Below are 18,533 nucleotides of genomic sequence, written 5' to 3'. Positions count from 1 at the left end.
AGCTGAAGGTTTTATTTTAGTTTTATTGGCCTCTTTTCTTCAGAGTCTCATTTCCATTATTCCTTGGAGATTTGCCTATTGTAAATTAAACTTGAACTCTGGGTAACTGATAATTGTTGAGGTGACAGTTTCCAGTAACTGGGTTCTGCTGGGAAACAAGAAATTCCTATGGCTTTTTAAAATAGGTTGACCCTGTGGCTTTGGAAAAATCTTAATTGAAGGCAACTATTTTAGTCTTCAACAAACAGAACAAAACAAAACAGATTAGCAGAAGTCCAGAATTGTAGGATAAAGTTACAAAATAGTGGTATATGGTAAGGAACAAGTTAATAATATATTTTAAATAACCAAACTTGCTGTAAATTAAAAGTTTTCTCCTATCAACTGGGCCGGTCTTGACATCAACGTTAGACTCTTGGAATTAGAATATTCTGTTGAGAGAAAAATGGTTTTTGAAGCAACTGAAGACAAAATTATGTAAATTTGCAACTAGTTATAATGACTTTTAAGAATTTTAACTTTATTAACTATGCCCTCAAATTACTGTTGCTTTTTTAAATACACTTATGCAATTAAGCATGAGTCAAGACAGGAGAAAATTTTCATTCTCTCGGAATTATAGAGTACAGAAAGGTATATATATTAAGTATACTTCATTTTGCCTCAAAAAGTTTGTTCAACTTCATTGGACAAGTCTGCATAACATAAAATAAAAAAATGCAGAATTTACCATGCGATAAGTATAATGAAACTGCCCAAATTTTCCAAAATGCAAGATGACTATCAGCCTAGTTTTGGCTCAGTGTTAAAATGAACAGATTGAATTTGAATGACACCAGAGCTTGTCTTAAATCCATCTGGTAAGAAGTTGAAGCCACTCAACCAGCTATTCACTTTTTTTCATTTAATATTTATTTTCATTTATATTTGAGGCCCTATATTAGGTGCAATAGATAGAATACTGTTTCAACCCAATCAAAAGTCTATTCATTACTACCTCCCCATGTTATTTCTACTAAAGACCTAATCTCCAGCATGATGAAAAATATTAAGTCCATCTAAAACTGTATATGTCTCATATATGACCCTAAAGAGGCCAACATTTTGAAACATGAGCTTAACCAAAATCATCCAGATTAATGGAGGAACATTTAACAGATTTTCTAGAAGCACTTCAGTTATGAGGTTTCTGGTATGCATTTGTTACATGAGTCCAGTAGTGTGATTACAAATGCACTACTGCAGGGCGCCTGGGTGGCTCAGTCGTTAAGTGTCTGCCTTGGGCTCAAGTCATGATCCCAGGGTACTGGGATCGAGCCTGCATCGGGCTCCCTGCTCTGCTGGAAGCCTGCTTCTCCCTCTCCTTCTCCTTCTCCCTCTGTGACCTCTCTGGCTCTCATTGTCTCTCAAATAAATAAATAATATCTTTCAAAAAATGCACTACTGGGCATGATAAAGAAATTATTTGTCCACAAAAGTTGACTTTGCTTTGATGAAGGCATGTTTCAAAGTAAGTAATTTGCTTAATTCAGACTTAAGATGAAATATTTAGCTTGTGTGACTATACATTAAGGATTTTGAGTTATTTTTTATGTCATTTTATTTGTTTTTATATAATACCATGCAAATAGTCTAATAAGAACTCTAAAAATATACATCCTGGAGAATGTAATTTACCATAACTTTTACATGTGCCTACTTCAAGGAATTTTTTTTTTATTCCTACTTCAAGGAATTTTTTTTCTTTATTTTTCTCTTACCCCCAACTAATAGCTAAACGAGAACAGTAAATTTAAAGAAGTGGAAAACATCAGGGGAATGAGGATAGCAATCATCTCTGTGGATTTGGCATTTGGAATTTGAGAGATAGTTCATTCACTATTCCACAGGGTGGCAGTAATACAGCATAGACTAGGAAGAATGAACCTATTTAAAATTCGAAGTGGAAAGTTGAGTGCAAACATCATCTTTTAAATGTCACCAGTTTATTGTGAACATACATTATAACATGTATACTGCAAATGTGTATGAAATAAATGAAATTAAAATTCTTAGTACATAATTAGGTAAAATATGTAAGGCAAAACTAAATGCAACATGAGTATGGCAGTTGGGATTGGAGTAATTTTTATGTTGGTTTTTTCATTGTTACATAAAGAATTTAAAAGCTAGGGTGCTTTGTATCAAACTTTTTTTGAACCAAGCGTATATTTATAAAATAGATTCAGAAAATTTTAAGCAGTGTATAAAAGCATTAAAATATACACAGTGCGTGTGTGTGTGTGCATGCATGTGCACATGCATGCGTGTGTGTGTCTACCAAGAGAAAAACATCTGAGGTATATTAGAAAGATCTTGGAAATATTGTAATGGGAAGGTGGTTGCAGAAATTATAAAAAGGTTGAATTTATAATTCTTAAGATTTTAGTCATCATGGGGAGGAAAATTTCCGAAAAATAGTGTCTAACAACGTCTACACTAAGGCAAATAAAAATTAAGAGGTATAGATTATAAATTTGTAGTATGGGAATAATTCAATCCATTAATGCAGCTTTTATTCAAATAGCTGAGGATCTGTGTGGCGAATGAACACAGAAGGAGACACATACACAGTGTTTAGTGTGCTTTAAAATGGTGTACCTCTGCACCCACCTCTGATTCTGAATTCTTAATTTAGACAACTTCTAAGATCTTCACGTCTGCAAACCTGGGGGGGGTTTAAGCAAAACTTTTGGGGTCAAACAAAACGACAAGTATTTTTGTTGTTTGGAGGAGGTTTCTGTTTTTTTTTACTAGTATGTGTTTTGGCTGGGTTGTGTTTATTTGGACTGTTTGATGAATAGCGTCAGTCAAAATCACATGGTGTGTGTCTAAGTGTAATCCCTATGTTGGTAGAAATACTTGCCTTTCGAGGACATTGATAGAATAATTCATTTAGTCTTATTTATTTCTCTTTACTGAAAAGTATTTTTGTGGGAAAATATTTTACCAGAACACTGCTGTGGTAAGAGAGACACTAAGACAAAGCAGTGCTTTAAATTGAAAATTTGAGACACCCTTTCAAATGTTCATTGTGATGGAGATCTCCCACGTGCTTTCTGGAGCATCTGGGTTGTTTCCCTGCCTTTAATTCATGTGACAATTGTTTAAGGTATAGCAGTTAAATTGAATTATCAGTAGGGTGACATACCTGTTTACAAAAGTATTTCCATTTAGGAGTAAGCTCAACTTTGTCAGAGGCAACACTACATTGAAATATGAGCTGTATAGACAGCCCCAAAAATAAATTTTTAGAATTTAAGAAAATGAAATTGTTACATTTTAAGGAATTGGGGGGAAGGGTAGACAGGTGTCGCCAACTTCTGTTAACCTAGAATGAGTCACTTTTCCTTATAAGTTGAGATGATTAAAATTCAGTTGTGTTCTGCAGATGGCTGAGGCAAGCCTGGACAAGTGAAGGGTGGCTCACAGAAAACTTTACAAAGCAATATCTCCAGTGTACGTTTTGGGGCAGGGATTGTTATGAAGTGATCTCTGTGTGGCCAAGACCAGTGGAGGAACAGAAAACAGATGTGAAATCTCTTTGGAGATTTGCGCTCTGCAGTCATGTGCAAAGATGAAAACAGGCGAAACAATTAGAAAATGTCAGTTCAAACAGTCAATCGACATGAATTAGGGAAAAGCTGTTAACATAGTTCAAACCAGAACATGAATTCATGGAAAAGTGATTTTCTGCATGTTTATCTTTAGAAAAGGCTAAAATGTTTAACTTAAAATACTGGTTTACTTAGATTACTAAATTAGTAAAAATCAATATATCCTAAATCGCCATTTTATTAAATATTTGTTGACACAGAATTTATCCTCTACATTCTTGTATTATTATGAAATCACAGTATTTTCATAATTAAGTATAAATGGCTTCTGATAAACATTTACATTACCATATTTTAAAAATGATCTCAACTGAATTTTTAAAATATTTGCATATTTTATAACATATTAGAAACAGTCGATATTTTGATTGTCTTTAAAAATTCTGGGAGCTTAACCTGCGTATTTATGTATCCTAGTTCTGTTTTATAGGAAGTTAGTAACATCATAATCACGTATGTGCATACTAAATATTTTCATGGTGTGAAAGTAGTGAAACTCTCAGTATAATTGCCTTAAACAACTAAAAGCATAATGACCTCCTTTCTTTGTCCATCGTTATAATCACATATTTATGAAACAGGAATTATTATTTTTACTTACTTTTTGCAGTGACTAAGTATGTGGAAAATATATTTTAACCAGGGGAGACAGGTGAAGTCGGTTGGGCATAAAAGATGCCATTTCTATGAATAGAACCTGAGTCGTGATTCTGACATAGGATCAGGACCCGGTGCTGGGCACCCGAGTGCTGTCTTAAATTTAGTAACTAAAGTCCATGTTGAGAGTAGGTTATGGGGTTTCTCTCTGGTGACTTTCTGAAAGATTGACTGGCCTCGATTTTTTCTTGTCACATTTATCAACTGAGTAGCATGCTTTTATTTGTTTTTTGCTTTAGCTATTTTGTGTTGGCATTCAGTTAAATTTTATGCAGCCTAACAGATCCCTGTGTTTCTATTCACCAGGTACGTGTATTCACATTTTCAGTTGGTCAACATAATTATGACAGAGGACCTATTCAGTGGATGGCCTGTGAAAATAAAGGTAACAGATCTGTTTTCTCGAGCACATTTTAGTACTAAAACAAAATTGATAGTTGTTAGTTCTACATGTTCTCATTTAAGATAAAATTGTAGCTAATGTTTACAGGAATAGAGACAAGAGTAAGATATTGGATGTGGTTTCTTTTTTTAAAGATTATTTATATGGGAGAGAGAGTGGGGGGGGTGGTGAATGGCAGAGGGAAGGAGGGGAGAGAGTCTTTTAAGCAGACTCCATGCTGCGCGTGGAGCCCAGTGCAGGCTGGATCTCATGACCCTGGGATCAGGACCTGAACTGAAACCGAGTCAGACACTCAACCAACTGCGCCACCCAGGTGCCCCAAGATGTTGAATGTGTTTTCTGCGGAGAAAACACACACACAAAACACTTAAAATTATTATGATTACAGTATATAAAAATGCAGACATTTGATCATATGGTGTATGATATCATATATTGATATCATTCGATGCTTTATTTAGAGAGACTTAATGATACTTATCAAATAGAATCTTACCTGAAAAATTAATAATGAAAGAATATCTGAATCACATAAAACTTACATATAAGAAAGTATGACATACAAGTGCATTTTTTCTAAGTGGTTGAATTTTCTTTAAATGTCTTACACATTCCTAGGTAATTCTGATTTTGTGTAGTGAGCCCATGTTTCCTGTGTACACAGAAAAAAACAAAAATGTTGTTTGAAAAACTGATCACATAGCAATAAAAGGAACCTCAATTTATTATGAAAGTCATATTTACACAAATATTTTATATAAATATAATTGTCAGATACCCATTATCATGTATCTTTAATAATTTCTCCACTGATAAAAGTATTTTAAATGAGGCCAGGTTCCCTACTGTTTGGTAGAAAAACCACATTTATTTGATAACAGTTTATAAGAAACACAGTGAAATTTCTCATAAAGCTTACACATTTCTTAGGGATATACAGTAATCAAACATTTTCTATATTTATTGGTGGTATTGTTATGTTAGTGTTTGCTCAGAAGTAAAGAAATGCTCTTTTTTCCTCCAAAGACCTAAAATAATTTTGTGGCCATGTATTGTAATGTAATATGTGTGTGTGTGTGTGTGTGTGTGTGTGTGTGTGTATACACACACACACACAAAAATATGTATGTGTTTCAGGTTATTATTATGAAATTCCTTCCATTGGAGCAATAAGAATCAATACTCAGGTATGGTTATTTAAATTTTGTTTAAATTCTTTTTTCAAAGAACAAGATGTTTCTTTGCTGCTTTAAATATGCTCAATTGGATAAAATAGGTGAAAATGAAAAATGATCCATAATACTGTATTTGTAACAAAATGATGAGTATCATGATGATGTATTGATTGTTATTTCATTAAAGTTCCAAGTGTTTTCAAATATTCAAAACTCAGGTAAAAAACTGTGTATGTTGTTCTTCTCAGATGTTAAAAACATCATCGAAAAGAAAATGAAAATTTACTGACAATCTCGTTTCATTTAACTTGAACTTGGTTCTATTTCAGATCATTTAAATGAGTTTCTTCAAGTTGCAGGTGTACCACAAAGAAAATTAAGCAATACTTAATCTGGACAAATTATATAGGATTCTAATCAGAATTTAGATTCTAATCAGAAATTAGATATGTCCCAAAAAACCCCTGTAGATCTATTTACCCATTTAAAATAAACTTACAACAAGGAGATGATTTTTCTATAACCATTTATTTTATTTTTAATTATTGAATTCTTTTTATTTTTTCAAATTTTTATTTAAATTTTAGTTAACATAAAGTGTAATACTGGTTTCAGGAGTAGAGTTTAGTGATTCATCACTTACATATAACACCCAGTGCTCATCCCAACAAGTGCCCTCTTTAATGCCCATCACCCATTTAACCATTCAGTTTAAAACTTGCCTGTTAAATAACCTTGTAGATCGAAGCAACTAAGTTAATTTAAATGTATATTATTCTTAAGTATTCATAAATAACAATTTAAAATCATTACTCAATTTTAAACATAACTGAGGATCCACAAACTAGACTAAGTCAAAATTGAACATAAATAACATGGCATTTGTGGAACTGAATACTGACTGTGTTTTATGTTGAAATGAAACAGTGCTGCAGTTGACTCTGATGTCTCACTTGGCACAGTATTTCATTTATTTTTGATATGTTTAAATGTAGTTTTGAATTTCAGCCAAACAATCTGTGATATGAAAGCAAGTATGTGGCTGCTTTATTATTTCACATTTGTGTGATTCCATCCAGTAAATCACCAGAGCCTTAAATAGTTTAGATTAACATAAAGCAATTCACAAGGAACGTATTTCACTTATCATTGGCTGTACCTCAAAAAAAGGATGTATTGTTAATAGAAAAAAATTGGGGAAGATATACTGTATAAATAATATGAGTTAAATATTATTGATTCAGAGTATGTAGAGATACCATTTATGGTATATCCAAAATAGGAATTAAATGATTATATATTTACTCTCTTAATAATTTTAATTCCATATTTATTTTTGACTCTAGGTAATTTTCTTCTGTAGAGTTATTTTGTTTTTGTTTTAGTACAGCATTTCTGTTTTTCAACCACTTAAACTTTTTTTTTTTTTTTTTTTTAATAAATAGGAATATTTGGATGTTCTGGGTAGACCAATGGTGTTAGCAGGAGACAAAGCTAAGCAAGTTCAGTGGACAAATGTGTATCTGGATGCACTGGTAAGAGATTGGCTGTTCAGTCAAAGACTGTCCTAACAAAAGCACATAGCTGTTTCTGCTTCTTCCTAGGTGACATTTATCGCTTCCAATTCATTAAACCCTTTCTAAAAGTCCTTCTGTCACAACCTTTTTTGCTAGAATTTAAATAACATACATAAAAACTTAGACTTGTCTAATCACAAATGTAAAGTGTTACTTTAAGAATGTGGGATTTCAAACCTCAAATCTTGAATTTGTGGCCATTTCAATAACATGAATTTTTTTTTTTTTGTTATTAACATATAATGTATTATTTGTTTCAGAGGTACAGGTCTGTGATTCATCAGTCTTACACAATTCACAGCGCTCACCATAGCACATACCCTCCCCAGCGTCCATCACCCAGCCACCGCATCCCTCCCCCCTCCCACCACTCCAGCAGCCCTCAAGTTTGTTTCCTGAGATTAAGAGTCTCTTATGGTTTGTCTCCCTCTCTGGTTTCGTCTTGTTTCATATGAATTTTTATGTAAAAAAAATACTAAAGTCATGTGAATGTATACCTGTTACAGCAGACTTTGAGTAAATTTGAGGAAAGGTTTTTAAAGTAGACCTCAGCTAGCAGAAGCATGCATAACCTCCACAACTCAAGCCAGACCCAACGAGGCTCAGAAGTATGCGCAATTAAATAGGCAAATAATCTTACCCTACTCTGAAATCATCACAAACCTAATAACCTCTTTATATATAATCTCTTCTTTCAAATTCAACCCCAGATTTTTATGGAAATAAGCCATTGAAATGATCAAACGTAGTGCAGTATAACAAAAACATGTCAAGTTGTCCGTTGTACAATTGAAATTTTAATATAGGTATACTTTGATATTTCAAAGCAATGATTCTCAACTGGGGGTGATTTTGCCACTTACAGGTCATCTGGATATATCTCTGGATGTTTTCCCTTTTCGTGACTGGGATGGGGAGGGATTGCTACTGGCATCTCGTGAATAGAGGCCAAGGATGCTACTAAAAGTGGTACAATACACTGGACAGTCCCCTCACCCCATGCACGTACACACAACAAAGAATTATTCAGCTCAAAATAGCATTAGAGCTTAAGTTCAGATAACTTGTTTAATGTAAGTTTTACTTCCTAGTGTGAAAGTTATAAATAGTAAATATCATACTTAAGATGAGGTGACTTAATTGATGATTTGACTAATGTAATATATCAGAGAGAACCAAAATACTGAGCTCTGAAAAGTAAATGCTGATTCAGTAACCCTTTCTCCTACTTGGAGTACAATTATATGCTGATACTACTTTTCTGAATGCAGCGATGACCCCAAAGGGCAAAATGCAATCCATTTAGAATTACTTATCATTTGGTTCTTGTAAAATAAACATATACAGGAAGTTGGAAGAAAAATAGGCACTATTAACAGCAGCTTTGCATGCTAAGAAAGATAAAGTGAAGCTTGCTTACCTCAAACCCTAGCTAAAATTACTATCCAGTGCTCCTTCTTGACATCACGTATTTATTTAAGGTCACATGGTCATCTAAAGCTATGGTCAAAATGTTTCATTTTTCCAAATCCATCACAGGACAGGGTATGATAGGAGGAGTCAATAATTATGCCCTCTAGGATTTCCTATGACCAAAAGTTCATTAACCAGCATGTCTGCATTGTTGGTAAGGTTCTTACTGATAGCACAGATGATGTGAGGAAGAGGTTTTGGTTCTAAACGTGCTGGTCAGTAAGCTGAAGCTAAATGTAAAACAAGAAAAAAAAGAGTCACAGGAATTGGCTAGTCAGTGGACACATAGAGCATCCTTGTACTAACGAGAATGAAGAGTGACTGTCTTGTATTTCTAATTACATGTCTATAATCTCTGCATGTCGACGATTTACAGTATATGCTGCGCTGTATGTGCTGTGGTTGCATTAAGAAAAAAGTGGTAAACATATTCCAAGACAAAATGTAATAAATATAATGAGAAAAATGAAAAGAACTCTGGAAATTCCAAAGAAAGAAGTCATGTATTTGGGGATGGTGTAGGGTGAGGTTAAAAAGATGGTGATAGTTTAGCTGAACGTGTAAGTCCCGGTGAGGTTTCTGCAGTTGGTGGGGAGTGGCGAAACCACACAAAGAGGGTGCAGTATGAATTGAGCAAGTGCTGAGTATGTTGCAAAAATGCTACCTCAGTCATTTTTGGAGCTAATGGGAGATGAGAACAGAAACAAGACTGGGGCAACATTGTGGAAGGTTCCTTTTATTTGGGAGATAAAGTGAGCTTCCTTGGGCAAAAAGAGAGAGATGAAAAGAGTCAGAATCAAGAAAATACAAATATCAGATAAATTCCAGGAGAGCAGAAATCATGTCTTATTTCTCTTTTTTGTTTTCTAGACTGGCACAGCGTCTAGGAATAGAGTACAAATTTTTTGTCCTCTTAGTAAATGAGAGAATAGAAATTGGGCACCAGTGAGTTCGTCAATGATCGTGTCTCCTATGTTAGAAGTCTAGTATCTCATTTTAGGGCAGATATTACCATATTTAGAAGCAAATTACCATACTCTATATAAATGCAAATGTGATGTGCAGAAAATGATTGTATCCATATATACTTTATCATATGTCATGCTAGCATTTTAATAAAACTATGCATATACATTGTAACTCAAAAATTTCTCCAGAAGGAATATGTGCTGAATTAGGTTTTGGAAACAAGTTTTATGAATTATCTATAATCTGACTTTATTGAGGTGGAAAGTTTTCGTTGCGAATGTGAATTTGCATATTTAAGGATGTTTTCATTGTTGAATATTCTGGCTTAGAACTAAATAGAGAGCCAGCATGTGTATCATCATGCGCCAATTACGTGTAGTTGTTTCCTTAATTGTATTTGTCCCAGTTTCATATCTTGTTCTGCTGAAAGCTTCCGTGTGATTGTCCTTCTTCATTAATTCAGTTCCCATTGTTTTTCGGCTTCCCACATGTGTGATGATGAACTATTGCCTAAGGCATTTTCTCCATGAAGCCATACTGCTTCTGGAATTAGAACAAGGGTCATGAGATTTGGATTTGGGGTCATTATTCACAAGAAGATAACTAATATTTTCTCAGCCTAGCAAATTTGAAATTTTCAGCAATAATTTTAAATCATTTTAAAGTGTGATTCTTTTGAAAATGTAGTTTTGACATGAAATAATGGTAAAAAATATATAATTGCTGTAGATAGCAGTAAAAAAAACAAAACAAAACACAACCTCTGACTTGAAAATCACTATTTCAACTAATCTCCATGGATTCATTTAATATCTGAAATTATCTACATGCCGATTAACACTAGGTCATTATTTTTGTTCATGTTTATTTTGCTCCATGACCAGACTGTTGGCTTTGATGCTTGCACTTGGCTACATTATCTGACTTTGTCAAAAAGTACTATTTGTTTTGGAGGGTATTGAGGAGCATTTAGAACAGCATAGTATTTACCTAGACTATTGCAGAAATGCAGTATTGATAGCATGTTTCTTCTATTTATCCTGCTGTACATCTGTGATGTATAATGAAGCCTTTGGCTTAGGGCATGAAAAAATTAAGAATGAAGCTACCAAAAGGAAGGCAGAGAAATCCTATGAAACAGTATTTTATTATCGCCCTGCTCATGGAATCCTGTGGTATTAGGTAAACTATCACTGTGAACAGAAGGGTGCAAGGGCAGGGTGACTGAAATATTTAGTGTCATTTGATTTTTTTTTTTTTTTACGTTATTCGCAATGCTCTCTTAGGCTATTATTTTAGATGTCGTATGCTTCAATAGCTGCCTAATGGATTCTGATTATTCACTGATTTTTTTTAATAAAAAGTTTTTTTTAAAAGCTTTCAAAGTCCTTTAATAATTCTTTGTGTCTCTTTATAATGTAACTATAAAATGCAGTGTCAGATACCAGAGTCTAATGCAAAATGCAAAATGCAAAATGACAAAGTTTAATTCTGACTTGCCTTTTCTTTCTGAATCTATTTTTAGGAACTAGGACTTGTCATTACTGGAACTCTTCCGGTCTTCAACATAACGGGCCAAGTTGAAAATAAGACAAACTTAAAGGTTAAAAGTTAATTGATAAAATTAATAATAATAAATGATAAACGGTGACGTTGAAGCTGAATGTGGATAAGATATTTCTATAAGGAAATACATACAATGTAACTGTCTTGTGAGACCAGAAGTAAGAAGGGACAGCTGCCTATATGATAACCACCTGGGAAAAAGGAAATGCAGGTCAAGTTCTCTGTTTCCCCAGAGCCAGGAGTCAACTTAACTCTATTTAACTATGAACTGATGAGAACACAAGTTCAGACTCTGGAAGGAATTACATGATAAATGGGCAATACTGCGGTGTTCCCCCCCCCCCTTTTTTAAAATGTGTCTGAGTTATTCTTGGAGCTCAGAAAGAAAAATCCAAAGAACAAAATCATGGTGATGTTTGTAGCCAGTGTATAAAGGTATATTTCTTGAATCATTCCTCCTCCAACTCCCATTCAAACGGTGGGTTTTTTTTTTTTTTTTTTATCCTCACATAAGTTAAGCATCTGATTTAAAATGAATAGGTCTCCATTTTTTTTCTATTTTTTAAGATTCAAGAAAAATACTTCATGAGTTTCCTAACAGTGTTGATTTCTGCAGCACTGGTAATATTGTCAATGCAATAAGATACTACCAACTTAAAGTTCTAAAAATCTGTATCTTGTACTTGTTAAATTCCATTCCTTATTTTTCAAATACTCCTGATTTTGAGGGAGCGTTGCATTCTTGTTTTTTAGCTTGCATCAGAAGGAATTTGGGATTGCAGGAGAAATTAAGATTTTTTTAATACCAAGTACTCATTTTATGCTTTGGTTGACATTCCAGATTGGAAGGAACTTTATTTCCACTTTATGGCATAATAAAGTCTACTGCATTTATTTGTTCAGTTATTATAAATTTCAGTTGAACTCTTTATTTTAATAATGTGGCCATCAAAAACATTAGTTATTTCTCTTGGGTAAACCATTATCATTATTAAATATCAGTGGGTTCTAACTAATTTAACCCATAAAGAGTGATTGTCTAACTCCTCAGATGGACTGTCTAAGGAATTGCTTTAATTAGGAATTTCTGCTTAGAGTAGGATTGGTACCTGGCAAAAGAAAATAGTTCTTGTCATAACTTTCTCCCGGTGTACCTACACAAAATTCACAGTGTTCTCATAACTATTGAGTGGATTTTATAATGTTCTTTGTAACATTTTATTTTGTAATCTATATAATTCTATTTAAAACAAAAATTTCTTATTCTAAGTTTTAATACCATTTTCATCTTTAATGTCCCAGGAAAGATTATGATAGCAGTTTGTCACGTAGCCCTGTTGACTCGGAACTAAAGTTTTGATGCCCATGCCTTGGTATTTAGAAGTTACCAGCCCTGAGAAACAGTTTTGAGGGTTTCTGCTATTTTATTACAGTGGGGTCAGATACTTTTCAGGATAATTACACATATGCAGGCACTGTCAATAGCAAATAAAAACAAAAACAAAACACCATTATTTTCTCATTTCACATTACTGATATCCTCAGGCAGGACATTTTTGTGATTTTTTTTGAATCATAGTACACCACAAAGTCACAGAGTACTCTCAACACAGAGCTACAACTGACTGTACAGAAGCAATTAAAATAAGTATTAGGGATAATGAGTACAAGAGGCATCAGATAAAAATTTCCTATCTTTTCTATTTTAGCTGCACTTAGATTTCACTTTTTGAAGTTAAATAATAATAGTGATACAGTTGTGGGTAAACAGAGGTGAGAATCATTGTAGACGGATACAAGTGTCTCACCCTTACACACGTTTTAGCTAGTATGGAATACGCCTGTTGTCAAGCAAAAGGATGAGCATATATTAATTGTGTAAAATATATGCATTTTTGATATAAAATACACTTCCTGTTTGCTATCTTCTTATAGAACCAGCTGATTCTTGGTGTGATGGGAGTTGATGTGTCTTTGGAAGATATTAAACGACTAACACCACGTTTTACAGTAAGATGAAATTTACTCTTTGGGTATCTTTTTCATTTTAGAGCATTGTACTGATTTAACTTGTCTGTAAAGCGTTTGAGAAATTCTCAAAAATCATGTGCATTTAACTTCACAAAGGAGCTAAACGTCAAAAAGGATCTTAAAATAAAATATAAAGATACCATGTTATCTTTCTTCATGCTTTAAACTGTATTATTTAAGAATTTTTTCTTTCGAAGAATGTGATTTCTGATTGTGATTCAGAGATCTTGAAAGTTTTCTGGTTTTCTTTCTTTTTTTTTTTTTTTTCAGCTGTGCCCCAATGGCTATTATTTTGCGATTGATCCTAATGGTTATGTTCTACTACATCCAAATCTTCAGCCAAAGGTATGTATATAATGTGTTTACAGTGTCTCATGCAATTCTGTGAAGTTAATGGTTAATGTTCTTAATAGGTTTATCATCTTTAAACTCACTATATAGCAGTAAATATACAAGAATGTTATATCTATTATGTTAATGGATGACAAGACCACAATTTATAATATATGAAAGTGTGAAAGCAGTTTTCATTTTCTCTTACCAATTTAGCTATCCCATATTCCTATCGAATATTTAACTCTCCAGTATTCACACCTCAAAGACAACCATTATCCTCCCGTGCCTGAATTCACACATCCCACCTGGGGTTGTGATTAAGGCTGGAAGGTGGTGAGGACATGGCCCCAGATGGGTGTGAACCTGATAAATAGAAGTATTTGTTCCTCTACGCTCAGGCCACATGTTCCGACACTGTTTTTTCTGGTAATTATCTCTCCTTTTCATCTCCCAGAGGGTTTGTCTTTCTACTTTGGGGCAGGCTTATAAAACTTCAGTGAAATTCAGTTAAGTAAAACTCCATGGGATGGGCTTCAGAAATGGGAAGTGTTTATTCATGAGGGAGTTGTGCAAAAGAGATAAAATTCCTTAGGTAAACTATTATATCCTAATCTTTATGCCAAGATATAAAATATTTTCCTATATATCTCCTCAAACTTATTTCACTGTCCATTAGTGCTTCACAGGTGGGGTGAATATATATTTATCTAGAAGCAAAAAGTGGCAGAATCTTCCTATATTATGTAATTGTAATTTATAAGCATCTTCAAGTTATTGTTTAACTTTGAAGATGATACTGAAGATACTTTAACCCATGCTGGAGGGAAATCTATCTGAATTTAGGTTTACTACCTTCTTTTTCTCAGTCATGGGTATTTAACCTTAGTGATATCTTAGGGCATATACAAGTAGGTGCGTAAACACACACATACATTTAATGTTGAGTCACCTAAATATTCAAATCAATGATAATTAAGAACCATTGATATTGAATACAAAACCATACTAAGTGGTTACAATACAAGTGTTTTTAATTCTTCTCACTTTGGAACTTACTTCCATATAAAATCCATTGTGATCTAAATGTTAGCTAATCAAATGTAGCTGCTGATCACTCTGCATTATTTTTCAAGCTTTTTTTTTTATTATAAATGTACTATAGGCATTTCTTCCCATTATTATAAGTCTATCACAGCGTTAAGTTCCTCTTAATAGAGTTATTTATGATTAGCTAAATGGTCTGTGATTTTGTCACAGTTGAAAATTGTTATCTTTTTAAATCTTAAGATTTTTAAAAAAATTTGCATTATTGTTTGGTCTTTGTGTATACAGTATATTCTCATTGTTATTTCCACAACTGAAGTGATTTAAAAGCAGTAACAATGTTATGTGCTCAAGGGTGTGAAGGATCCCCATTTTTATGATTGTAGTTCTTAAGCCCTTCCCCGAAAGGAACTTTATTATTTAGACAAAAAAATAAAGAATAATGAGAATAATGGATGTAAATATTAAGATATAAATCTATCACTTAGAGGCAGTAATTTGAAAAAGGTTTTCCCCTTTTATACATTCTTCTAATAACCAGTATTTATGGAGAAATTTTTTTTTTACTCTTTGATGTTAACATACGTTTGGCTCAGATTTGGAATAATTTACTAAAACTCATAAAATTACAATGAGAATATAAATTCTATAGAAACTCTTATTACAGCCCAAGTGATTTTTCTTCAGGAGTATGTCAGCTTTTCATATTTTTATACAGGAAATTATTATAAGCAAGTATGCATCAAAGATATTTAGAAAATGCTATTTTATAAAACCATTAAAATATGTTTGAACAATCAATGTGTTCTTTTTTCTGAAACTCATGCTTGTGGATTAAATGTGCTTGTGAATTCTCATCATTAGGTTAAACATGATTTCTATTGTGTGGGTGATGGTACGTGCTATACTGGTAGATAGAAGAACCTCATAAAAGGATGATACAGTGTAAGGCAGTGGTTTTAGAAATTGACAAGTACAAAGGACCGATAGGGTAACAGCTAGTGTACTAACAAAATTATTCTCAATCCTTTGATCAGAAATATACCAGTAGAAATGAAGGAAAATAATGCTCTGTTTCCGTAGTAACCCTTATTATTTAACAAGGGCAAAGTTTAGTGTTATTATGAGTATTCTTTGCTGAATGCCTTGTGTTTGCTTCCTGAAACAGTAATCTTAAATTATTTCAGTATAATTTTGTGTTTTGTAGAAGGCAGTATGAGTATCCTTTAAAAAGGCTTTATAACAGGAAATAAAGTGGCTATAAACCTTTTGCTTATCTAATTTTCTAAGGAATCATTACTTATCTTCTTGAAGTGTACTGTCTCTACCATGAGCACATTTTGACAAATACTGGATTATGTATCCTGCTTTGTTTCCAAATACATTTTAAACATCTTCCATTTTGTTTCATAAAAATTACCAGATCAGTATACTTACTAGATACCTAATTTTGGTCAATCTTAAGAAATATTTATTGTACAGGAAATTGTACGTAATCTACATTTTAGAAGTCAATATTTAAAATAAGTCTACAAAAATTACAAAAAAAATACAATAAATTTACAGCATTAGGATTAAATTCTCCTTTAGTTCCACAGATACAACATTTGGTAACACTTCAGAAAACAAAGGCACACATTTTACGGGTTTACTATTAACACTTTTCAGGATCCTATAATATTTATATCTGAACACATCTGAATCATGTAAATTCTAAAATTTGCTGGTTTTTCTTTTTTTTGAATCAGCATAAAAGTTGTCTGAGGCAAACTACCTTTCTCACTTCCCAAATATGTATTTCTTTGGAGAAAAATAAAAGGAAAATCTGAAGTCATTTTGCTAACCATTTTTTTTTTAGTATCTTTACTAGCATAAATTTTTTTTTCACCACAAATATTTTTAAACTTTCATTTTATTTGTTGACTCATCATGAACTCTGTGATAATCGGTTTCTGATCAAGGAAATATATGATCAAAATTGATTGTAGGATAGAAACCTTTGTTGATATGTAGCATGATGAATTACCATCTTTCTGTTGCTTCAGCCTATTGGTGTAGGTATACCAACAATTAATTTAAGAAAAAGGAGACCCAATGTTCAGGTAACTGTGAATGAAGTTAGCAGTGCCTACAAATTTGCTAAATCAGAGTTGAGATTAAGCTTCTCTTCCTAAAAGCATATGATTAATGCTGCCTTTCCTGACCTCAAGCTTCCAGAGCATGAGTTGGAGATGAGCATCATTTCTCAATAAACTGGAGCAAAAATATTATTAATGATGGCAGAGGGTATGCATTTGCAAAGTCAAGATTGCTAGCAAATTATGTCATTAATCAGAGCAATCATAATGAGATGGCTTCTAAAAATGAATTTGTTGTTAAGTATTGTGATATTAGTGTCAAATCCATGTAATCCTAACAGTTGCTTGTAAAATTAACTTCTAAGTAGAAATAAAAATACAATCTGATGTAATTTCTATAAACCATAAAATTTAAGCCAAAATTTCTTTGAATTTCTACAAAGTATTTTGGGATTAGAGGTTAGAGAAATTTCCCTTAAGCTAATTAACATGTCCAGAATTGCAAATAAATGTGAATTTTTATTGCCTGACAAGCTCATGGCAAAATCTTTTCTCTTTTGTTAACAAAATTTATTTATTTATTTATTTATTTTTTAATTTTTAAAGATTTTATTTATTTATTTGACAGAGACAGAGCCGAGAGAGGGAACACAAGCAGGGGGAGTGGGAGAGGGAGAAGCAGGCTTCCCGCGGAGCAGGGAGCCCGATGCGGGGCTCGATCCCAGGACTCTGGGATCATGATCTGAGCCAAAGGCAGACGCTTAATGACTGAGCCACTCAGGTGCCCCTGTTAACGAAATTTAAGTGTTATTTTATGTATTCATATTTCTATAATCACACTAAAAATAATCAGAAAGATACTTCTTCCAGTTTAGTATAGTATAGTAAGAGAATTAGTGCAGTAAGACAATTTCAAATTCCAAAGGAAGTTCAGTATGACTTAGTGTTTTATATGTAAGTCTATCATTGCTTTAAAGTTAGTGATATTATAATGGAGAGGTAGTATGATAGTAAGAGATTATTAAACTATTACCTAGTAAAACAGAATTTTAAATTAGTTGTACTTATAGCTAATACTGTGTCTTTGAGTAGTTCATTAAACCCCATTTTACTTTAATTTCTTAACCTGAAAAGCAGGAAGATTGAACTAAGAACTTTTTTTTTTTTTACCCTACATTGTATATTCCCCCAGGAAATTAAATACACATGTTGATCTCCAGCTCCCTCTCCCGAAAATTCTGATTTAATATGACCAGGGATGGGACCCAGGTTAATGAATAGTATTTCAAGTTTTCCAGGTTCTTCTAAAGTGCAGAGACACTGGATTAAGAAGCTTCAATTTTCTTGTAGCTCTAGAGTTCTGGGCAATCTGATCTTTATATTGTATCAGTCTTCATAGCTTTTATGATTCCTGTAGAGACTAAAATTCTATTTATGTCTTATATTGTTTTATTAAATTGTTTTACATTACTCTCCTTGCATGCTTCTTTTGTGTATTATCTTCAGTTATACTTTTTGCATTCATGTACATTTTAGTGAATTTTCATTTTTATAGTTCTTTCAAATAT

General features: G+C 32.9%; 1 protein-coding gene across 8 annotated transcripts in view; it reads left to right on the top strand.

The window, feature by feature from the left end:
- Positions 1 to 18,533, top strand: part of CACNA2D1 (calcium voltage-gated channel auxiliary subunit alpha2delta 1) — a 479,784-nt gene that overhangs the window by 406,931 nt on the left and 54,320 nt on the right. For 4 of the 8 annotated variants that reach the window (XM_027573790.2, XM_027573786.2, XM_027573787.2 and 1 more), the window contains exons 13-18: positions 4,620 to 4,698; positions 5,854 to 5,903; positions 7,337 to 7,426; positions 11,436 to 11,513; positions 13,412 to 13,486; positions 13,778 to 13,852. In XM_027573790.2, coding sequence (XP_027429591.1) covers positions 4,620 to 4,698; positions 5,854 to 5,903; positions 7,337 to 7,426; positions 11,436 to 11,513; positions 13,412 to 13,486; positions 13,778 to 13,852 — 447 coding nt within the window. Of the gene's footprint in view, positions 1 to 4,619; positions 4,699 to 5,853; positions 5,904 to 7,336; positions 7,427 to 11,435; positions 11,514 to 13,411; positions 13,487 to 13,777; positions 13,853 to 14,056; positions 14,183 to 16,932; positions 16,990 to 18,533 lie in introns of those variants that run through there. The other 4 variants (XM_027573784.2, XM_027573783.2, XM_027573791.2 and 1 more) reach the window with 2 other exon arrangements.

The sequence above is a fragment of the Zalophus californianus genome, chromosome 12 (genome assembly GCF_009762305.2).
Source record: "Zalophus californianus isolate mZalCal1 chromosome 12, mZalCal1.pri.v2, whole genome shotgun sequence".
Classification (NCBI taxonomy): Eukaryota; Metazoa; Chordata; class Mammalia; order Carnivora; family Otariidae; genus Zalophus; species Zalophus californianus.
The sequence above is the reverse complement of the archived record's forward strand: the minus strand, read 5'-3'. Positions and strand labels throughout refer to the sequence as shown.